Raw genomic sequence first — 25,138 nt, forward strand, 5'->3', positions numbered from 1 at the left:
CTGTTCGCACACCTAGACGATACGGACGCTCGTCTAAAAATGCTGAAAGATTATCTTCACGTTATTATCTTTTGTGCAGCTGCTTCCTGAAACGACATGCTGCACAGTGCTTCGCATACTTAAAAGCTCGAAGGGCACGTATTGATTTGTGCTTGAAAAACAAACACTGTCTCTCTCTCTCTCTCTCTCTCTCTCTCTCTCTCTCTTGTCTGCTCCTGACGGAGGGGGGTGTGAGCTGCCGCCTTCAACAGCTTTGTGCCACGGTGCTTTGCATACTTAAAAGCCAAACAGCCCTATTGATTTGTTTGCTTTCCTCTGTCTTTCTGACGGACTCTGCTCCTGACGCGCACTCCTTTGAAGAGGAAAATATGTTTGCATTCTTTTAATTGTGAGACGGAACTGTCATCTCTGTCTTGTCATGGAGCACAGTTTAAACTTTTGAAAAAGAGACAAATGTTTGTCTGCAGTGTTTGAATAACGTTCATGTCTCTCTACAACCTCCTGTGTTTCTGCGCAAATCTGTGACCCAAGCATGACAATATAAAAATAACCATATAAACATATGGTTTCTACTTCGCAGATTTTCTTATTTCGCGGGTGGCTCTGGAACGCAACCCCCGCGATGGAGGAGGGATTACTGTACCTGCCTTCTCTATACAGTAATAAAGTACCTGTATTTTCCATGGAAACCTGGACTCCCCTTCCTGGCTGTCATGCAAATCTGTGACCCAAGCTTGACAATACTTATATAAAAAAAAAAAAACAGTGCTTCTTAAATTGCAAAAAATATTTTATTAGAAAATGAGACATTAGATGTAACTTTTTTTTTCTTCTTCCCAATAGAAATACATGTATGAAAACGAGATGTTAGATGAAGATGAGGCATGATTCCTTATGCTTTCGCCATGTCATTTTTCTTCATTCTGGAATCAGTTTTTTCCAGGATTGTTCATTTTTCTTTCAGCATTAACTGATGCAGTTTTCTTACTTTTTTTGTTCATCTCAAAGAAAACTTTGAAAACTGCTATGAAACTCTAACAGTGCAGTATCCGCACACGACACAACTATCCATGTTGATGCTTGGTGGAGCACTGACTCAGATATTCAGCTATGTGTATGATGTTGCACCTACACTCTCACCAAGACTGCCCGAGTCCAGAAATTTCGCAACAGTCTGTTGCAGGGCTCCTGGGACTTGGCACAAAAATTGTAGGAGCAGCATTAAGTATTTTTTGCATCACATTATTATCTTTGGTGGCCATTTTTGGTTAAAAAAACATCCGTTATACTGAAATTTACATTTCATTAAAACAAAATTAATTTACATGATGTATGAGCATTTGTTAGGGTCAACAAAAAGTATTCATTATTCTGAAAATGTCATTACTTCGGTATTCGCTATAACAGGATCTAACCTGTATATATCACTTTGAAACAACAAGTAATCAATTGTAACTAAGTATGTATAATTATGCACTCATTTAAACCTTTACTTTCATAATTCTTTTTCAAGACAGTCCTTGAAACTTTTTTTTTTTTTTTTTAAACTAAACACGGAGAAACCTTTCGTTTTGTACAAAAGATAGGGATTTTGTGTTGCATTTAACAAGTTGCAGTTTTCCCACAAACTTTGTGTTTTTTTTTTTTTTTATTGTTGTTTTTTTATTACATTTCATATCTGGAATAAACTAAGTGCATTCATACGTTTTCATACCAGCTTCTACCAGTGCAGCGTTACAATGGTGGAAACAATGCCTTTGCTGGCAGCCCTGGGAACAGCATTGGGCAGGGCTCCTAATATCTAGTGACATACGCACACCACACACACTTTAAAACAGTGTTCTCAGTCACTTTTGGGTCTTAGGTGGCTGTCACAGGGTTGCGAGCATATGAGACTTGTTCATGGGATGTTTGCCCCCCCTGCCCCCATCAGTGGAGGGTTGCCAACACTGTGAAATATTTTTTTATCCTGTTTGTAATTGTGCCTGCTTCAAACTCTAACTCCAGCTTTTTGGCTTTACTTCCCCATGTTATCATGCTCATTTCCATATGGATGGGTGGGAGAAGTAAAGCAAGTGCAAAGTGACATTTGTTACAGATACTCTAAGTTGAAATTGAAAGAGCACTGCTCAGTAAACTTACAAAAGACATTGTTTGGGTACGGTAAGTGATCCTTTGATGCTTGAACTATAAAGCTGCACACTGCAACACTTCAAAGTTATACTAAAAGCAGTACTTACAAATCAAACGTAGCATCAAGTCCTTTATCAAATGCATTGTTCTCAACAGAGTCAAAACTGTTCTCCAACTCTGACTCAAGCTTTGTGCGTAATGATGCATAAAGATGAGGGGTCACAGAAACCATTTATTTCCTACCTTTTATGCACAGCTGTGACATGTCAATGACTGGTCATTTATATTACAACTGTATTTCATCAGAATGGGCTGAAACTCAGCTACTGTATACAATGATGATGAGCCTTTCAATGTATCCGGCTTGACTTGGGTGTGATCTTTGTTAAAAGCAAATCCATTCAGTTGTGACGTGCTGTTCACCTCATGGTATATGTGTGCAAATCACATGTTTTAATAATAAAAGAGCGCATATAGCATGGGAACTTATAAGTTATTTTGAAAAGAAGACACACTTGGGTATATATAATCAATACCATTATTGCTTTTAATTGACAACTTTAAAATATGGCTGTGTCCCACCTTGTGCATAAGTGGATAATAATTTCAGTATTAAATTAACCAATAGATATCAATTTTGTAAACTTTTACTACAAGAAATAGTATAAACATTCAGATGCTTATGAAAAACTAATTAAATAATCAAACTCGCAGCATATGTCTCAAACAAGGGAAAAAGTTCGATGTATGTCAATAACTGAAATGACATAATGTAGTGTTGCACTGATTATCCATAAAAGAGCACCATTTCAGTTTTGAAAAATAAAAAGTAACTTACTGCAATCTTCTGAATCACCAACCCCCATCTTAAGCTTCATAAAGGACCAAGTATATTGCTCTTGACCATAATATTATGGATAAATTGTACTGATAACTAGTGTTGGACGATAGAAATTTTATCATCGTGATAGTATTTTGCATGGTCATTGTGACATTTTTTATTAATGGGGTAGGGATGACAAGTCAGAATTTGGGTAGGCACTGTGCAACTTTTTATATTAATAAAAAAACAGATTTACATTTCAGTACTAGGTACTAATTGAAACTGATATGACAAAAACCTGTTCAGCTCTATTTGACTACATATTTTTGCGTGTTAACCTATCTGGGGCCCAAGGAGAGTACAAAGGAGGAACCGTGACACCAGTGATAATAAACATGTATTGTTTGTCAAAGCAATGCTTTCTTCATATATATCTTAAATACAAAATTCCTTGACTTATATTATGCACACTGGATTATATAACCTGACATCCTGTTACCTTTCTTTATTACTTCTGTACACTATGACTTCTAGGTCCTTCTCATAATGTGGGAAGCCTTGACTTGCAACATAATGCTCAAGTCCATTCTTGCACGGCTGTGCATTCATGCAAAAAATTGTGATCTAATCGTGACGTCACTTAATAGTTCCAAAAAAGAAAACACTAAATTAAAAACCTCCAAAGAAACTCTTCTGCATGTTATGTACAGTATGTGTTTTATGTTTTATTTTTGTCTATTATTAAAAAATATTAACAATAATTTTATTTTGTAAACCTTCCACCTAATAATAAATTGTAATATTCATTTTATTAAAATAAGAGTAATTTGGTATGTTTAAACATCTGATAATCCTGACCTACAGAAGAAGGTAAAGAAAAAGGGCCTTGCTGAAATGCATTATTAATTCTAGGTATTGCCATGAACACATTACTGAACATAAATCTACTTACTGCCTCTTCGTTTAGTGTGTGGGAATTCCTAGAAGTCACTAGAAAATTGTGAAGATAGAAAAGCAAATCAGAAGTGAAATGATAGTTTTATATTTGTTGGGGGAATGCACCTAATGTTTGTGTGTGTGTGTTTTTCCCTTTGCAGGGATTTATGCAGTGAGAAACAAACAGGAGCACTTCTTACAAAACATGCACGAAGTTCTATTCAAAATGGCACTAAAGTCTACAATTCAAGAAGACTGATGACAACTTAATTATTGGTATAGCAGCTGATATCCAAATATTCAATGCTGATGTTTTATGTAGTTTGAAATTCAATTTATTCTTATCTCTGTTTTCTTAAAAAATGTTTTGTTTAAAATGGTGATTGTTAATTGTTTGTCTAAATAAAGTTGTGACGTCGCTATTGTAAATGATGCAATTTTATTATTAATGGTTAATTTAAATATTGTAAACACTTCAGCCTTTCCATTTTCTCCAGTGAAGGATTTTGGTTCCATTATACGTTTTCCTTCTTGTAACACTAATTTAATTTGTATGCATTATGAAATTGAATGGGAGCTAAAAAGTGTACATGTTTCAGTCTCACTCCTTATACAAGTTCAGATCCCATAAGTAATTTTTCTTTTCATCCATTTTTCTACTGTACAGCAATGGTTGTGGTGGTTTACAGTTTTTAAAGTTTAAACCTTTTTGCTTTTTTTTTGTTTTGACTGTTCACAAATATTTACAAAAATAATTCAAACTGTCTGATTGTTTTGTAGATATATCCACAAATGCAATGTCTCCTTAATGAGACCTGATTTCTGAATACAGTCATGTACCAAAGCTATTTATTTTAAATAGTGTTTGTTGCAGTTATCCAGTTTTATTTGATGTTTTGTATTTCAATGATTCGGTTTTCTGATTCACTTGTTGCAATCCTGTGGAATTTGTGAGACTTACCAAGTCCATTTACTATGTTGGTCTACTCCTCCACTTTAAGATTAACATACCACTTAGATACTCACATGTCCGTTTAAAGACAGTAGCCACACAATTACGCTAGCAATGCCCAGCTGCCAGCCACTCTGTAATATTCCACATAGCATTCTGTTCACATAAGTACTTATTAAGTGTGATGCCAAATGCTTGTCACTGTTCGTACTCTACATAGGGACTTACTATCAGCACCACTAACAAATACATAGGTGTCTTTGCGACACATGGAGGCTCAAGAACCGTTGGGTTGTATGCCATTTACCAACCAACAGGGTCTTACCTTTACTATGCTTGTTCTTCCTGTTGAGGTGAGACCTCTCAACCTTGATAACCCTATGGGCAAGAAATCGGCAATCTCCCCCTAGCAGGAGCCCTAATATTTACTTCAGTCACTTAAGATATGAAGTCAAAGTGTAGAAATGTAAAAGTAACATGGTATTTATTAAAGTATAATACCAACAGAAGAAAAGTGTGATGGAAAATAAAACAGACAGTAAAAGTCTGTATATAGTCTTAGCAAAGCTTACTGAAAATCAGCATTGTCAAGGCTGAATGTTGTGCTAGATGGCTTTTTATTTTATCAATTATTATGATGCATAAATTACATTTGCCAACTTTCAGTGAAATGGTTTCACTTTCAGCAACAGCAAAATTTATTTATATAGCACATTTTCATACAACAATGTAGCCTAAAGTGTTTCACAAGATGAGAAAAGTAAGTTATAAGAAGAGAATAAAATTAGGATTAAGTATCATATACTAAAAAATAAATAGCAAAATAAGGTAAAGTCAGATGGCAGGGAAGACAGGAAAAAAACTCTTAAGGCTGGAGAAGAAAAAGAAAATCAGCAGGGGTTCCAAAGTCAAACATCCAGCCAGGGCCCACTGTGCATTCTACCTAACATAAATGTTCCTGAATCGAGCCTCTCAGTTTTCATGCTTCACGTGATAGGATTTGATGAAGTTGGTCTCGTGGACAGCTGAGACACCTGCCTTCATTCCAGCGTCCCAGGAGGCCGCACTGTGCCTTGTTCAGGTGGTGGTGGTGCAGATCGACACCACAGAAGAACCAGAAAGAAACAGTAGAGAATAGTGGGGATTGGTACAAGTAGCAGATTCTTGAAGAATATGATAATTCGGTGCCCATATAGTCTATTAAGAATACAACTGAAAAGAAACTACGAAAAAGCCAAATGAATGAGTTTTTAACAAGTTTTAAAAATGTTCCACAGTATTAGCCTGATGAATTTCTATAGGTAAAGTATTCCAGATTTTAGATGCATAAAGGCTCTAAGCAGACTTCCATCCAAAGACCTAAGGTTACGATTTGGAGTGTAGGGGGACAAGCATCCCAAAATGTAGGACGGGGCAAGATTATTTAAGGCTTTATAAACCATTGGTAGTATTTTAAAATGAATTCTGAACGACACAGGTAAACAAAGTAGTGACGCTGAAACTGGTGAGATTTGCTCAAATTATATTTTTCTAGTTAAGATTCCAGCTGCTGCATTTTGCCCTTATTGCAAACAATTGAAGTCTTTCTTAGGTAGTCTTGTTAGGAGTACATATAATATATAATAATTGTAAAGTTATAAGAGGTCTAAGTTTTGCTAGTGAAAGAATACAGTCCTAGTAATCTGGTTAATGTGTGATTTAAAGTTTAGGTCAAAATAGATAGATAGATACAGTACTTTATTAATCCCAATGGGAAATTCACATTTTCCAGCAGCAGCATACTGATACAATAAATAATATTAAATTAAAGAATGATAATAATGCAGGTGAAAAACAGACAATAACTTTGTATAATGCTAAATGTTAACGTTTACCCCCCTGGGTGGAATTGAAGAGTCGCATAGTTTGGGGGAGGAACGATCTCCTCAGTCTGTCAGTGGAGCAGGACAGTGACAGCAGTCTGTCGCTGAAGCTGCTCTTCTGTCTGGAGATGATCCTGTTCAGTGGATGCAGTGGATTCTCCATAATTGATAGGAGCCTGCTGAGCGCCCTTCACTCTGCCACAGATGTTAAACTGTCCAGCTCCATGCCAACAATAGAGCCTGCCTTCCTCACCAGTTTGTTCAGGCGTGAGGCGTCTTTCCTCTTAATGCTGCCTCCCCAGCACACCACCGCGTAGAAGAGGGCGCTCGCCACAACTGTCTGATAGAACATCTGCAGCATCTTATTGCAGATGTTGAAGGACACCAGCCTACTAAGGAAGTATAACCGGCTCTGTCCTTTCTTACACAGAGCATCAGTATTGGCAGTCCAGTCTAATTTATCGTCCAGCTGCACTCCCAGATATTTATAGGTCTGCACCATCTGCACACAGTCACCTTTGATGATCACGGGGTCCATGAGGAGTCTGGGCCTCCTAAAATCCACCACCAGCTCCTTGGTTTTGCTGGTGTTCAGGTGTAGGTGGTTTGAGTCGCACCATTTAACAAACTCATTGATTAGATCCCTATACTCCTCCTCCTGCCCATTCCTGATGCAGCCCACGATAGCAGTGTCATCAGAGAACTTTTGCACGTGGCAGGACTCCGAGTTGTATTGGAAGTCCGATGTATATAGGCTGAACAGGACCGGAGAAAGTACAGTCCCTTGTGGCGCTCCTGTGTTGCTGACCACAATGTCAGACGTGCAGTTCCCAAGACGCACATACTGAGGTCTGTCTTTAAGATAGTCCACGATCCATGCCACTAGGTATGAATCTAATCCCATCTCTGTCAGCTTGTCCCTAAGGAGCAGAGGTTGGATGGTGTTGAAGGCGCTAGAGAAGTCTAGAAACATAATTCTTACAGCACCACTGCCTCTGTCCAAGTGAGAGAGGGATCGGTGTAGCATATAGATGATGGCATCCTCCGCTCCCACCTTCTCCTGATATGCAAACTGCAGAGGGTCAAGGGCCTGTTGAACCTGTGGCCTAAGGTGGTGAAGCAGCAGCCTCTCCATGGTCTTCATCACATGTGATGTCAGAGCAACAGGCCAAAAGTCATTCAGCTCACTAGGACGTGATACCTTTGGGACTGGGGTGATGCAAGATGTTTTCCAAAGCCTCGGGACACTCCCCTGTTCCAGGCTCAGGTTGAAGATGCGCTGTAGAGGACCCCCCAGCTCCGATGCACAGACCTTCAGAGTCGTGCCGATGCTCCATCTGGGCCCGCTGCTTTGCTGGCACAAAGTCTCCTCAGCTCTCTGCTCACTTGCGCTGCTGTAATTGTGGGTGGGGATGTCTCTCCTATGCTGGTATCAGCAGAAGGATGTGTAGAGAGTGGGTTAGGGTGGTCAAACCTGTTAAAGAAGATGTTCATTTGGTTTGCTCTCTTCACGTCTCTCGATGGTGGTACCCCGCTTCGAGCTGCAGCCAGTGATGATCTTCATCCCATCCCATACTTCCTTCATGCTGTTATTCTGCAACTTCTGCTCCAGCTTTCTCCTGTACTGCTCCTTGGCCACCCTGAGCTGGACTCTAAGTTCCTTCTGCACGCGCTTGAGCTCATGCTGATCACTGCCTTTAAAAGCCCTTTTCTTCTGGTTCAAAAGGCCGTTGATGTCACTTGTAATCCATGGCTTGTTGTTAGCATAGCAGCGTACAGTTCTTACTGGAACTATAATGTCCATACAGAAGTTGATGTAGTCAGTAGTGCAGTCAACAACTTCATCAATGTTCTCATTATGAGATCCCTGCAGGATATCCCAGTCTGTAGTTCCAAAACATTGTCTCAGAGTATTCTCAGCCTTTGGGGTCCACTTCCTGAATGATCGTGTGGTTACAGGTAGGACTCTCAGTTTTGGTTTGTAGTGAGGCTGAAGCAGAACCAGGTTATGATCTGCTTTCCCAAGCGCAGGCAGCGGGGTGGCGCTGTATGCGTCTTTAATGTTTGCATACAGTAAATCAATAGTCTTATTTCCCCGGGTGTTACAGTCCACATACTGGGAGAAGGCAGGTAATGTTTTGTCCAGCGTCACATGGTTAGTCTCAATAGCACAAGCGCCTCAGGGTGCTGCGTTTGTAACTTAGCAACAGCAGAATGTATGATGTCACTTGCTGACTCCTCGTCCACCAGGGGAGGGATGTACACAATGACAGCAATGACGTGTCCAAACTCTCTGGGCAAGTAATAGGGACGTAAACTTACAGCCAACAGTTCGATGTCCCTGCAGCAAGTGGAGATTTTGACGTTAACATGTCCAGAGTTACACCACCGTGTATTAACATAGAGAGCGAGTCCTCCTCCTTTGTGCTTCCCACAGGTACTTGCATCTCTGTCCGCTCTAACTGTGCTAAACCCGGGTAGCTCCACGTTGGCATCTGGGATGGTGGTAGTTAGCCACGTTTCACAAAAACACAACAAACTGCATTCTCTGTAGGTTCTGACATTTTTCACCAGCGCAGCCAGTTCGTCGATCTTATTTGAGATTGAGTTCACATTCCCCAGAAGGCACTGAAGGCTTGAAACGCCACTTTCTCGCAAGCCGCTTCATTTTTAGCTTAGTGCCGGCTGTGCTGCCACGATACCGCCTTCTTACCTCGTCGGGTAAATATGGGACCACACCGGCACTGGCATTTGTTCTCAGCGCTCGAAGTTGAGTACTTGAATAGGCGAGTCTCGGCGTGTAAAAATCCATGCCCAAGTTGTAAAAGTAAGTGTGTCCAGGGAACAAATCCACATAAAATAAAGTGATAGGAGTGATCAATAAATAAAAATAGAAAAATAAAAGTAGAAAAGTACACATACACATACAGTCATACACGGAGCTGCTGAAAAGGCTGCCACTCTCGGCGGCGCCGGATGTAAATGATGATGAATACCCATTGTCACAAAAATGAGACATCCACAGATAAAGGTTTGGGGCAGCCACCCATATAATCGGGTATCCTGGCTGCAAAGTCGTTTTTTGTCAAATAAAGAGCACTGATGTGCATACAACTAAGTCCAGAACAAGACTGACAAATAGGGAAAAGGTGTAGACTTTTAAAGGCGAAGATAGGAAGTGAGGTCATAGGGATCTGGCTCATGTTCTTCAGCCATTGGTTTGTGCCCGGAGGTGACATCACAGGGGCCGGAGCCGGTAAGGTCTTCTTCCATTGGCTCGGTCTCGGAAGTGATGTCAAGAAAGCCAAGTGAAATCTCCCGTGAATGGTCTACAGGTAAGGGAAAAAAAGAGTCAGTGCACTCTGCCACATCCCGGCATGCCTCAGAACTGCCTTCACTCAAGCCTGTTTGCCTCCCATGCGCACGTGTGTGACACCATATAATAAGGAGAGCAGGAGATCCAAAAAGGTTTGGGAATGGCCACCCTATAAACTGAAAATCAGTAAAAAAAAAAAAAAACACATTTATACCGTATGTCTCAAACAGATAAGGGATGGATCCGGGTGGTCGGTTGTAGAAGTGATGTCTTCTGTAGGTAGGTTCTGAAGAGGAAGATGTCACAGATAGACAGAAGTGATGTCATCGGAAGGCAGGGTTGTTGGTGACATCACTGTTTCTTTGGTTCTTCTGGTCTGCAGAGGGACAAAAGGAGAAAGGATCAGATGAGAGCGCCAACCCCCATTCCGGCTGAGAGATAACATCATTTGAGCCCATCAACCTCCTCTTAAGCGCTCGTGTGTAACACCCCTAAATTCATTGCCTCCTCCTTAATTTTTAAAGTTTAAGGGATCACGTTTGTTTCTGATATCCTCGCCATATCCATGTTTGCCAATCACTAAGATTGCTGTTTTTTCCTTATTTAGTTTAAGAAAGTTACTACTCATCCATTCAGAAATATTGCTAAGATATTGGAGCAGAGAGCCAGTAGCATCAAGGTCCTCAGGCGCTATTGATAAATTAAAACTGTTATCTGAATGGCTGTGGGTATGCAGGACATGTGACATTACATACGTTTGATTGGCTAACTGTTCTTGTAATGCAGGTTCTTAGGTTATAAACTAACTGGAGCAGCTTCAAATCCTTTGGTACTAGGGGGCTCTGCCCCCTGCTCGCTTCGCTCACCAACCCCTGGTGTTGGGAATGACAAAGAGCGTGATGTATGAATGAGATATAGAATAGTGTGAAGGTGTAGATGATGCAAATAGAAAGCAAACAATAAAGTGTGTGGCACAGTGTAAAGGTTTATTGGAAAATTTCTTTGTACACGCCGTTTATGGACATAATATAGTGTGTTGTGTTAAAAGGGGCATTTGGTCTAATGAGATTGCTGTTCCAAATCTGTCTGTAACTAAGTCGTCACAGATAAAGGCTTGAGGAATTGTAATAATATCTGGGTGAAGTCCATCTGTATTGGTGAGTGTACCATCTCCCAGCTGTAATAAGCAATTTTTATGATCTGGATGTGGACATCGTATCTTTTTTACTAACTGTATCTTTTGAAAGCAATGCCAATTGTCTGCGTATTTTAAGGTGCACTGAACAATAGCTGAGCGCATGGAATGTGGAACAATAGCTAAGCACTGTCTAAAATCTCCTCCTAATAAAAGTACCTTTCCTCCAAAGCGAATATTATTATTCATAAACGTTTGTAGAAGGTTATGAATGGTGTTGAGTAAGTGACTGGATGCCATTGTACATTCATCAATAATTAACATTTTTGCAAGACGGATGTCACGTGCAGTGCCACCGTTAATGTTCATAGTGGATACCGATTTGTAGGATCTAATGCAGTTGATAAAAATTTCACTTTCAGGTACATCGTTAGTTAGAAGCTTCTGTAGATATTCAGGATATGAATGTAAAGGAGGCAGTCTAATTTGATCCTTTTGACAACAACGTGTAAATGTATTACTTGTATTGCCAGTTGTTTCTTCAGGGAAGTGAACTGAATGACAATGATTGCAAATGACATTCATTAATCCCAATGAATTTTCCTGGTGTATGTTTTGCTTGTGCCGTTTGAGAGGCGCGTTGTTGCATGTGTAGTATTTGGGACGTGTTGTTTTGGAGCTGTAATCGATTTGCCTGTGCTGTGTGAGAAGCCCGTTGTAGCCTTCCTTGCCGTTAACGTATGTCTGAGACGGGAGGTGTTTCGTTTTGAATCCGTGCCTGTTGCGATGCAGCACTTTGATTGATAGATTGCGTCATGTGGATCTAGGATGTAGATTTGTGCATATTTGCGTTGTTGATTTGTTTCAGGGTGCACTGTTCCAATGCGATGCAGTACTTGTGCACATATGCGAAAGCAGTATGGGCCATTGCCTTTTGGTGCCCTGATATTTCCTCCGGTAGATGCAAAAGCAAATGAACTATTGTAGGATCTAATGCAGTTCATAAAGTTTTTACTTTTAGGTACATCGTTAGTTAGAAGCTTTAGTTGAGCTTTGCGTTTTTGGAGCCGAGACATTTTTTCTTCTAGAAATATGGATAAGTAATAAGGAGTATTGCACTCACTGTTAATATGGAGCCTTTTCTGCGGTTGAACGGTTAATAGTGCCTTATTGTAATGAGATCTACCTATGCTGCATATTGTGAACGTATTGAGATGACGTATGTTTAATACGGACGGTTCATTTAGAAATGGGGCTTTGTGTGTCATTTGTTATTTATATTACTGTGGTCGTGGGTCTGAATCGTCGTTTTTGTGTACGTTTCGTGTGCTATGTCCGTAGTCTGTCCCGTTTCGTGTTCAATGGGCTTTGTGTGGTGCTCGCGGCTTCTTTTTTTTTGTGTGCTTGTGGCTTGTTGAATCCTCCTCTTTGTGTGCGTCCCGTTTCGTGTGCAATGGGAATAAATCCTCCTCTTTGTGTGTGTCCCGTCCATTGCTTGTGTGTGTGTGTGGGGGGGGTGGGGGGGGGTTTTGCTCGTGCGGCGCTGTGTGCGTTGCCTGCGTTTGACTCCTTTTTTCTGTGCTCACTCCTTTTTTCTGTGGTCTTGGCCGCCTCTCGCGGCGCCTCATTTCTTGTGGCGCCTGCGCAGTACGTCTTTTTGCGGCTACGGCCCATGGCCGGATGTCCCTGCGTCCATCCGGTTTAGCATTCTCGGTTAGTAATATGGATTGTTTCATTCCCCCTCTACCATTAAGTTGTAAAAAGATGCACAAAAGTTATAAATTACTTATGCAATACAGGAAGAATGCATACGAGGGATTTACTTTCAATGTGGATTGCTTCTGTAATCCCAAAAATTCAGGTAATTCTGGTTCATTTTAGCAAATTTAAAACTTAATATACCGTATATACTCACGGATAAGTTCTCCCATGGATAAATCGGGACTTGATTTTACTGTATAATTTCTGGTATTTTATAATGTTGGTCATATAAGTCTAACGCTATTGGTACAAGAGATTATGATATGCTAACACCCGCCTGAGAGAGTAACCACTCTATGTGGGTGCGGCGGTGCGCTGTGTCAGCGTGTGCTCCTAACCCCTCTCTTTAATACCCAAACTATTCCAAAGCAATGTTTGCACTGATTTGTGTTTTTTTGTATCTCACACCTTCATACACCTTTATTGTAAGAGCATCCCTTATCTACGATGGAGCGTTCAATCAGAAGAAAATATGAAGCTGGTCTTAAATTAAACGTTGAAGTAGCAGAAGAAATTGGTAACTGCGCCACTGCAACAAAATTTAATGCGTCTAAGAAACTGATGTGAGATTGAAGGAGGCAAGAAATATGACTGCTGTAAACTCCAGGAAACCTCTACTGTAGCCTGATGTCTAAACTTTTTATTCCTGTTCCTATAACAGTAATAGTAATTTATTTCTAGTATATCCCAAAATCACGTCAGGAATGCCTCACTGGACTGTAACCGGCCTTGGTTTTATGAAGGTCCCCCAGCCCGGATTCCCTAAAAAGACAAGAACTCCCCAAAAAAATGGAAGAAATGAGACAGCCTTCCAGGTAGGTTGGATGTGCAACGGGTGTCAAAAAATTGGGTACATAAAGTAATCCTCTACATGGAGCTTGATGGCCAATCTATCATTGCCACAATACAACAGTACAAAGTACGAGGCAAAATGCAAGAATAGATGATACCACTCTCTAAATATAGAAGTATCACATATGAAGATACAGATTTGTTCAAATACATCAAAAACAAGGTAGAAACTAACGTAAGTGAAAACCAGCTATATATGTCCTTCAGGTAATTGTAGAAAAGGAGTCAGACAAGGCCGACGCAGTCAAGAGTCCTGGAGACCTCCATCAACTAGCCGTCTCCCTTGTAGTCACCATTTTATAGCGGAGTCATTGTTGGGTCAGCCAATCTGACCAAAGGACTCTTGTAGTCCACGATTCTGTGCTAATTTATCTGAGATGACCTTTCCATATGCAGGAAAACAAGCACCAAGTACCACATGAGAATACTAAGAGAGCCCGAATAGGTGAGGGTTAGTAATAGTTTATAAATATATTACTTATATTTTAGTAGAGAAAAGCCAAGCAAAAGGACACCTTTTATTGGCTAACTAAAAACGATTACAATATGCAAGCTTTCGAGGCAACTCAGGCCCCTTCTTCAGGCAAGATGTAATACAGAAACTGGAGTTCCCTATGTTTATATACACACTCTAGGACAAGAAACAACATTAGTAAATCTTTAAATGAGAAATTTTAAATGTAAAAAAATGATATTTTAGTAGAAATTGCTTACAACAGAGGTGCAGTAGCTCTAATCAGGGTATGCTAAATTGAAGTAGCACGTCTACAGTCTGGATTTAATAGCTGAAACGTATTTAGCAGGCAGGCCATTCCACAGCTTTGGGGTCCTGTAACTGAAAGATTGACCTCCCACAGTTATTTTATTAATCTTTAGAATCCTAAGCAGACTGGCATCTTGTAAGTAATGCTGGGCTCAGGTAAGTCAGCGGGGCTTTATATGTTAAAAAGAGAATTTTGAAATCTGCCTTTAACTTAACCAGTAAAGTTGAAATGTAAGGAGTTAAGAACTGGAGTTATGTGTTACTTTCTTGTTCTTGTAATAGTTATTGCAGCAGCATTTTGAATTAATTGAAAGCTGTATAAAGAAGATTTCAGCAACCAGTGAACAGCACGTTTTGGAACATTAAAACACTCGAGATGACAACAGGCCATACAACCCAACAAAGCTTGCCAGTCTTGTTCACTTATTTCTTCCAAAATAACATCAAGTCGAGTTTTGAAAGTCCCTGAAGTCTTACTGTCTACCACACTACTTGGTAGCTTATTCCAAGTGTCTATCGTTCTTTGTGTAAAGAAAAACGTCCTAATGTTTGTGTGTAATTTACCCTTAACAAGTTTCCAACTGTGTCCCCATGTTCTTGATGAACTCATTTTAAAATAACAGTCTCGATCCACTGTACTAATTCCCTTCATAATTTTAAACACTTCAGTCAGGTCTCCTCTTAATCTTCTTTTGCTTAAACTGTATAGGCTCAGCTCTTTTAATCTTTCCTCATAATTCAACCCCTGTAGCCCAGGAATCAGCCTAGTCGCTCTTCTCTGGACCTTTTCTAGTGCTGCTATATCCTTTTTGTAGCCTGGAGACCAAAACTGCACACAGGACTCCAGATGAGGCCTCACCAGTGAGTTATAGAGGTTGAGCAGAACCTCCTGTGACTTGTACTCCACACATCAAGGCGCTATATAACCTAACATTCTGTTAGCCTTCTTAATGGCTTCTGAACCCTGTCTGGAAGTTGATAGCTTAGAGTCCACTATGACTCCTAAATCCTTCGTATTTTTGATTTTCAGACCACCCATTGTGTATTCAAACCTAACATTTTTCCTTCTAATGTGTGATTCTTTACATTTACTTACATTAGATTTGATACGCAACAAATCTGACCAAGCCTTTAAGCTGTCCAAGACCCTCTGTAATGATTCAATGGATTCTATATTATCTGCAAATCCAGCTATCTTGGTATCATCTGCAAACTTAACCAGATTACTACTTACATTTCTGTCAAAATCATTTATATATATTAAAAATAGCAGCAGCCCTAGTACTGACTCCTGTGGAACACAATTGTTAAGATCAGCAAATTCTGATGGGGTTCCTCGCACCATCACCCTCTGCTAAGCCAATTCTGCACCCATCTACAATCAACATCCTGAACTCCCACTTCTTTTAATTTGATGCCCAGCCTCTGATGTGGCACCTTATCAAATGCTTTCTGAAAGTCCAGATAAATAATCTCATCTGCTCCACTCTGGTCATATCCTTTTGTTGCCTCCTCAGAGAATTCCACAATGTTAGTAAAACACGACCTCCCTCTTCTGACCCCATGCTGACTGTTCCTAATAACTCCTGTCCTTGCCAGGTGTTGCTCAATCTTATCCTTAATAATGCCTTCCATTAATTTTCCTGTGATGCACATTTAGTTTACTGGCCTACAGTTGCTTCGATCTGCCCTGTCACCCGTTTTATATAATGGGATGATATTTGCCATTTTGCACTCATTTGGAATTTCCTACAAATATAGATCACATTTATATCTGTAGTCGTCAGCCTCCTTAAGAACTTGAGTATAAATATTATCTGGTCCTGGTGATTTGTTTGATTTCATATTATTTAATCTGAGCAGCACTTCTCCCTCTAAAACTTCCAAATCCCTCAGTACCTCCTAAGTAGTCCCTTTTGCCGTTGAGAGTTTATTCACCTCCTCACATGTGAAGATGACAGAAAAATGAGTTTAGAGAATCTGATATTTCTCTCTCTGTATTTGTTTAATTCCTCTTTACTATTCCTGATGCACTTCACCTCCTTGATTGTTCTTTTACAAGTAAAATACTAAAAGAATCTCTTTGGGTCTCCTTTCACCTTATCTGCTATATTTCTCTCTAACTGCCTTTTAGCCTTCCTAATATGCTTCTTAATGGTTGCCCTCATGTTCTCATCCGCCCTACGATTCACATTGGAGTCATTAATCTTATAAACATGCATTGACTACTGCGGTAGTCGCTGTGAATTGACTGAAACATCCATTAAATTCTGAGGACACCTTAGCACAATATCTTTGAAAAGGATAGATATTTAATGTTTACATCCATCAATCCAGGGATGCATTCCAGCAAGCAGCGGGCACGAGGCAGGAACAATCCCTGGATGGGAACACAAGCACCAACCTACACTGGCGTCATTTTAGCATCAACAAATCTCCAAACCTACAGGTCCTTGGAAGGAGACGGGAGCACATTGTGGAAATCCACCAGGAAAACATGCAAACTCCAGGAACGTGACTCCTACTGCAAGGCAGCAGCGCTACCACCCTGCCACTGTGCCGCCCCCACGTGTGGAATTCTTATTCATTATTTAAATGAAGTTAACCATGTATCTGTAAAATGTAACATACATGCTTTAACACATTTCATCATGAGAGTGATATCACGTATGACTCTAAGGATTCTAAACGTGTAGAGAGCTGGACTGTCATCAAGGTGATGTGTTGTGTGTTGTAATTGCTGCTTGCCGCTGCTGTCAGTTCACATAGCGATTAACAGCTGGGTCAGTTTGAAGATGATGTTTACAATGTCCACTTTAATGATAAAATAAACTACGAGTTTAAAGTGGACATTTCGAGATTAAAGCACAAAGTGGGCCGTTTCACTTCCTAACTTTTTTTTCTCTGTGGCTCAAATACGCCGCCGTTCATTCTGATGGTGTCGTGAAGGTGCAAAAAAAAAAAAAACCGACAGCACAGAAGGTGGTATGTGGGACCACTGAAACGTATCGTGTCATTACGATGGCGAATATGCGACACTTGAATATAAAAGCACCACAAATGCATTTGTATGTCGGCATTTTGCTTCACCACATCAAACCATTCATCAAACATCGAAGCGCGCACATCGATCTCGTAGGATCCGCAAAGCAGCCCTCCGTCACATGTAGACAGTAAACAGAGACTCTGACGTCACGTTCGGACTTGATATTTTGCTGGTATTTCAACTTGTGCACGTGTCACGTTAAATTGAAGATGTGAGTTCCAAAATCTGCTAATTACACCTTTTGGTAAAATTTAGTGAACACGTGATTGTGACTTTTCTTGCAGTTGGTCATCGCCGAAAATATGTTTGAGCTTCAAAACCTGCTAATTGCAACAGTGTAGCGCTATAGTTTTAGGGATTTCGTTTCAAAATCTGCTTACGGACCCAGATTTTCCTATTTATCTCCAATATGTATCTTTTGTACTTAGCTGATTTTGGAAATGAGCTCTTCAATTTCTGAGGACCGCGTGGCAGCTATGATGCGTACACGTTCTTCTAAATTAGCCTTTAGGGAGTCAAAAAACAGGGCCTGTTAAAGTCCATTGCGGCACTCCTTCTGTGATTTTGGGCTCTACAAGACATACAGTACGTTGTTGTTGTTGTTGTGTTGCTGTTTGTGTATATTCCTTTGATTTGTGAGAGTCAAAGTAAGACAGAAGTCAGCATTAAATCTAACGCCACCATAAGTATGTCACCACTCTCCCTCATATTGGGCTAATTCAGAATCACTAAATATGTTTTTGAGAGGACTCTGACATATCAGGTGCCCCACCAGAATCCACTTTAATAAAAGGATAAGAGTCTATGTGACTGTCTGCTTGCTATGTCTCTGTCTCTCTCCAAAACACGGCACATCACAAATCTTTTTTTAGTAATAAAGTGCATTACACTTGTCCTTCCAGTAGATGGCGCTTCACAAACTCAGTCTTTAGTTCTGAAGTCCCACCGCTCAGCCAGTTCAGCTTTCTGCCTTGTGACAACATTCAAGTGTCCTGGAAGTCTTGTAAGGAGAACGCGCCACGTGAGGAGATACCCGACTTTCAGTTAGGATTCATCTCTAAGCTAAAAGTGTAACTTAGGAATTCGTATTAATGCACGGTGCCTTTTTTCAGAAATCCTTTGCTAATTTGTTTGTCTGTCTAAGTACAGAAGATTAAATTTGATGAGAAAACTTATGGCACGATGTAAACTGGTCGAATTCCAGACTGGTATAGTGGGGCCAATTGTCTGATGTCACAATCTGTCTTATCACTGTGCTGGCGAATGGCTTGGAACGGAGCCCACTGTCCAGGTAATTGGGGGAAAAAATCAATGAGGAGCATGCAGTCTTCATTCTTAAAATGGGATCTGTCTTTTTGGAGCTTTCTCCCAAATTTCTGCAGTTTCCTCATCCATCATCATGGGATTGTTTAACGCTTTATAGTAATATGCCAGGCAACTACTAGATTTGCTTTTCAACTAGTCAGTGTCAGCATTTCAGCTGAGCTAGCAGCAAGCCCTTGTTGTTTGACATTTCCATTTTTCAGCACACAGTTGCCCCTTATGTATTCCTGTCAGCATTTCGGCTGCTATTTTAATTCATGAAGCAGAAGCAAACCTCACACAACAGACAGCTGTGCCACCCGGCTTGGCCCAGGACAACGGGGGTCATTTGTAGTGCCGTCAGTTAATCAGGTGTATCAGACGTACTCTGTAACTAACTAGAGTGCTTTTTGTATTGCAATATTTGTTATTTTTTTTCTGCCAAGGACTAATATTATCGTCAGGCATCGTGTTGTAGTGTGTCCTGAGGTTGTGGGTTCAAATCCTGCTGCTGACACTGTGTGACCCTGAGAAAGTCACTACACCTGCCTGTGCTCCGATTGGAAACACAAAAGAAATGGAACCAGTTGGATCTCAAACGTCGTAATATCACCTTGGATAAAGGAATCTTATCATTAATATTATTAGGCCAATGGAGCTGCTTACTCTTGAACATGCCACACTCGGAAAACGTATCTGCATTGATAAATTCATGCTTCTTTCAACAACAACATTTATTTATATAGCACATTTTCATACAAAAAGTAGCTCAAAGTGCTTTACATAATGAAGAAAATAAAATAAAAGACAAAATAAGAAATTAAAATAAGACAACATTAATTAACATAGAAAGGAGTAACGTCCGATGGCCAGGGTGGACAGAAAAAACAAAAAAAAACTCCAGAAGGCTGGAGAATAAAATAAAATCTGTAGGGGTTCCAGGCCACGAGACCGCCCAGTCCCCTTTGGGCATTCTACCTAACATAAATGAAATAGTCCTCTTTGTAGTTCGGGTTCTCACGGAGTCACTTGATGCTGATGGTCGTACAGACTTCTGGCTTTTAATCCATCCTTCATTGTTGGAACATCATGGTGCTTTAAGTAGATGGTGGTGGTGCAAGCCACCACCAAAAGGACATCAGAAAAGGAAACAGAAGAGCGAGTACGGGTTAGTACAGATTTTGAATGAATAGTTATTATAATGAATTGGATATACAGAGTGTCAGGATTAAATTACAGTGAAGTTATGAGAAGGCCATGTTAAAATAATGTGTTTTCAGTAGTTTTTTAAAGTGCTCCACTGTATTAGCCTGGCGAATTCCTATTGGCAGGCTATTCCAGATTTTAGGTGCATAACAGCAGAAGGCCGCCTCACCACTTCTTTTAAGTTTTGCTCTTGGAATTCTAAGGAGACACTCAGTTGAGGATCTGAGGCTACAATTTGGAATATAAGGTGTCAGACATTCCGATATATAAGCCGGGGCAAGATTATTTAAAGCTTTATAAACCATAAGCAGAATTTTAAAGTCAATTCTGAATGACACAGGTAACCAGTGTAGTGACATCAAAACTGGAGAGATGTGCTCGGATTTTCTTTTCCTCGTTAGGATTCTAGCAGCTGCATTCTGCACTAATTGCAAACGATTGATGTCTTTTTTGGTTATTCCTGAGAGGAGTGCGTTACAGTAATCTAGCCGACTGAAAACAAATGCGTGAACTAATTTCTCAGCATCTTTCAGTGATATAAGAGGTCTAACTTTTGCTATGTTTCTTAAGTGAAAAAATGCTGTCCTAGTGATCTGATGAATATGCGATTTAAAATTCAGGTTACAGTCAACAGTTACCCTTAAGCTTTTTACCTCCGTTTTGACTTTTAATCCTAATGTATCCAGTTTATTTCTAATAGCCTCATTGTATCCTTTATTGCCACTCACTAAAATTTCAGTTTTCTCTTTATTTAACTTTAGAAAATTACTATTCATCCATTCAGAAATACAAGTAAGACATTGTGTTAGTGAATCAAGAGAATCGGGGTCATCAGGTGCTATTGATAAATACAGCTGTGTGTCATCAGCATAGCTGTAGTAGCTCACGTTGTGCCCTGAGATAATCTGACCTAATGGAAGCATGTAGATTGAGAAGAGCAGTGGACCCAGGATAGAGCCTTGTGGAACACCATATAGAATATCATGTGTCTTTGAGTTATAATTACCACAACTAACAAAGAATTTTCTCCCTGCCAGGTAGGATTCAAACCAATTTAAGACACTGCCAGAGAGGCCCACCCATTGACTAAGGCGATTTCTAAGAATATTATGATCAATGGTGTCAAATGCGGCACTCAGATCTAAGAGGATGAGAACAGATAAATGGCCTCTGTCTGCATTTACCCACAAGTCATTTACTACTTTAACAAGTGCAGTTTCTGTGCTGTGATTTGTTCTAAAACCTGACTGAAATTTATCAAGAATAGCAGGTTTATTGAGGTGCTCATTTAACTGTATAATGACTGCCTTCTCTAGAATTTTCTGCTTTTCCTAGTGAATGACCTTGGCTTTTTTTGATGTTCATCGCAACACCTCATTTTACAGGAAAGTGTATTTTTTAATTGAAATTTGTAGTCAGGAGGGATAATGTGAAGCGTGAGTGTATATGTTGCTATCATGATTACTAGATGTTTGCAGTATTGTCTTGTGTGTTGGGTGTAGTTGGATGCAGACTCCTTTTCATGTCCATAGATGTGAATGTATGTTGTCACGTTTGGGCTTCTGAGCTGCACAAAAAGACAGCCAGGAGAGATCTGGGCAAAGAAACTTTATTAACCATATTGGTGCTTTATTCAGTACTGCAGCTCTGTTCAAGGATATTGCAAACCTGACAACTTCTGACTTGTTTTGTTGCAGTGTTTAGATTATAAGACTTGGATTTAGAGACCTCGAGATGTCCTCCTTGGAAGCATTCAGTTGAAGGGAGGTGAAGCTGCAGGTGGTCTGCACATGAAAACGAACAAAATGCTGCATCCGTGAGCTGGCTGAGCTGTGATATATGAGTTACACGCTATGGTCTGCAGTTGATCCTGCTCAGGTAAACTTTTAAGTTGTGTTCAAAGTGTGCTTCTTTTATATCTGCCTGGATTTTAAGCAACTGGGGGCTGAAACTGATAACCAAGATGAGAGTCAATATGCATCTATGATTTCAACAGCCCTTGCTGACCATTGAGCTTTGCATTGTCTTTCCATTTCACTACATGATCCTGTCTCTTTGTTCCTGTCCAGGACACCATCTTTAGTCGTTCTTCCACCCTATTGGTTGCTTATGCTATTCGTGTGTCCCTTCGCTCACTTCTGCTGTGTCCTTCATTTATGTAAAGCACGCTCTCGGCACAGAGCATGTACTGTAAGTTAGCATAATATTAATAAACTAGCAAAATACCCGCGCTTCGCAGCGGAGAAGTAGTGTGTTAAAGAGGTTATGAAAAAGTAAAGGAAACATTTTAAAAATAACGTAACATGATTGTCAATGTAATTGTGTTGTCATTGTTATGAGTGTTGCTGTCATATATATATATATATACATACATATACACATATATATATATTTATATATGTATATATATATATGTATTATATATATATATATATATATATATATATATATATATATATATATATACACCTCGGACGTCAGCGCTAGAGGGGCTTCGTAGCGGTGAGGTATTGCTTTTAAATTTTTATTAAGAAGAAAAGAAAACCTTTTTAAATTAAGTCTTAAAAAGAGCTGTAAAGATATTGACAATAAGCTACGCAAACCCACCAAGACATGCAACCGTTTAAATCAAAGCGCGAGTCGAAAAACACCATCCCATAATATTAGTTAACGATTAACACATTTCTATATGCATTGTAAGCATACAATACAACTGATAATATGTTGCGCTTATTTATCTGGTGTACTGACATTTTTGCGCGTTTAACGGCTGAAATCTAACGTGGTTTGTGCCCTTCAGAATGAAAAGAGTTTGCATTTACCTTTTTAATAAAAGGCGAGCTTTTAAGCCTGAGAAATCACCCCGTAAATGCACACGTTTAATTGCACATGTGTTAATATGTATGCTTACACAGTATTAAAAGACACTCAACAAGTACACAGTATTAAAAGACAGTCAACAATTAACGTCATTTACCTTCGTTCCCGCGTTTGACTTGTGCTGTAAATCTCTTCCTCGTTTTCAGTTCATGTGATTACGTAGGAGGCGTAATACGTGATGACGCGATACGTGTCTCTGCCTCCTCCATTAGAGTATATGGACAAAAAACAGGTTCCAGTTATGACCATTACACGTAGAATTTCGAAATGAAACCTGCCTAACTTTTGTAAGTAAGCTGTAAGGAATGAGCCTGCCAAATGTCAGCCTTCTACCTACACGGGAAGTTGGAGAATTAGTGATGAATGAGTCAGTCAAACAGGTTCCAGTTATGACCATTACGCGTAGAATTTCGAAATAAAACCTGCCTAACTTTTGTAAGTAAGCTGTAAGGAATGAGCCTGCCAAATTTCAGACTTCTACCTACACGGGAAGTTGGAGAATTAGTGATGAGTGAGTCAGTCAAACAGGTTCCAGTTATGACCATTACGCGTAGAATTTCGAAATAAAACCTGCCTAACTTTTGTAAGTAAGCTGTAAGGAATGAGCCTGCCAAATTTCAGACTTCTACCTACACGGGAAGTTGGAGAATTAGTGATGAGTGAGTGAGTCAGTCAGTCAGTCAGTCAGTCAGTCAGTGAGTCAGTGAGTCAGTGAGGGCTTTGCCTTTTATTAGTATAGATATTGACAAAAAAATTTGACACATAAAAAATATTTGTCAGATTATTTTCTCTTTTCTACAACATCACCGAATTTCAGGCATTTTTTTTTTATTTTGGGGTATTTAGTTTTTCTATTGGGGTGGGAATTTACCCCTAAATGTTGATATATCAAAATGGCATTCCTGCTGACCCAAATGTGCCAAATTTCTGCTTTTAAACTAAATGTGAAATGGAGATGAGTGAGTTAGTGAGTCAGTGAGTCAGTCAACTTTGTTTTTGGGATGTTGGCAGATCATCATAGGCCACATGTACACTGACTTGCGTAGCCATAACATAATACAGCATGGAGAATTTAGCAGTGAGTGTGAATTTACACTGTGTTCCCAGAGGAAGAGCAAACCAAGCCATTGTGTGAAGCATTTGTGTCAAGTGTTAATGTTCTGGGAGGGCAAAAAAAAAGTTAAAAGAGCTTCAATAAGCAAAAGAACAATCTGGAGTTACCGAAAAACAAATTGTAACAAGACAAAGCAACAGCAACCCCCCACCCTCCAAAATAGCCCTGTGAAAGACATCCATGTAGCATTACAACTTACTGATGCCTGTGTAGACACGTAAAAGAGGAATAAGAACACGGGAGAGTTAAAGGTGAAGATTAACAGCATGGCGCCGACCCCAGTCACCCAGCTGTGAACCAGCTGCTCATCACATTTACACTTCTTTAAACTGGAGCCGTGTGATCCATTGATCTGCCCCAAAAGTTAAGGATTTCCACAAGTTTAGAGAGAGTGAGTCTGGAAATTTCTAAGTTAAGATCAGTTTAGAAGATATGGTACCCAGACAGAGTTGTTAATGTAGTAGTAATGGGGGGGATAAGCATCAGAAGAAAGAGGCAGTAGGAGAGAAAATCTATTAAAAAATTGGTTCAGAGTGTTAGCTTTTTAACCCCTGAGCCCCAGATTGTTCGAGTCCGGTAATCCTGCCATATTTCATGTTATTCTAAGTGAGTTTGCTTTCTATTTTGGCTTTGTAACGTTCCTTTCCTTCACTCAGCTTTCCCTGTAGTGCTCCATGTGTGTCCTTCAGAGCCCCTGTTTGAATGCTCTCTTTTTCTCATCCAGTAATCCAAGGCTTGTTGTTTGGAAAGCAGCATGCTGTCATTGACGGTACTACGGTGTTGACGCAAAATTAAATATAGTTTGTGATGAAGTACCTGAGTCTATCAATTTTGTCCCCATGTCCCAGTCTGTCATTTGGAAGCAGTCATTCAGAACCATTTGAGCCCCCAGGCGTCTCTTCTTCACTATTCTGATGGTAACAGGTTGCCGTCTAATTACTGGCTTGTAGCTGGGAATAAGATGGATCAGGTTGTGATCCGATTTTCTTAAAGGAGCCAGTAGATTACCCTTAAAGGCATCTTTAACGATTGACTAAAGCAGGCCCAGCTTGTTATT

General features: G+C 39.9%; 1 protein-coding gene across 1 annotated transcript in view; it reads left to right on the top strand.

Annotated features, from left to right (window-relative positions):
- dscc1 (DNA replication and sister chromatid cohesion 1) overlaps nt 1-4,321 on the top strand; it is a 156,095-nt gene extending 151,774 nt beyond the window's left edge. Inside the window, exon 9 of the mRNA XM_028817661.2 lies at nt 4,054-4,321. Within this exon, the coding sequence (XP_028673494.1) occupies nt 4,054-4,162 (109 nt within the window). The 3' untranslated portion in view covers nt 4,163-4,321. The remainder of the gene's footprint in view (nt 1-4,053) is intronic.
- Nucleotides 4,322-25,138: the final 20,817 nt, after the last annotated feature.

The sequence above is a fragment of the Erpetoichthys calabaricus genome, chromosome 13 (genome assembly GCF_900747795.2).
Source record: "Erpetoichthys calabaricus chromosome 13, fErpCal1.3, whole genome shotgun sequence".
NCBI lineage: Eukaryota > Metazoa > Chordata > Cladistia > Polypteriformes > Polypteridae > Erpetoichthys > Erpetoichthys calabaricus.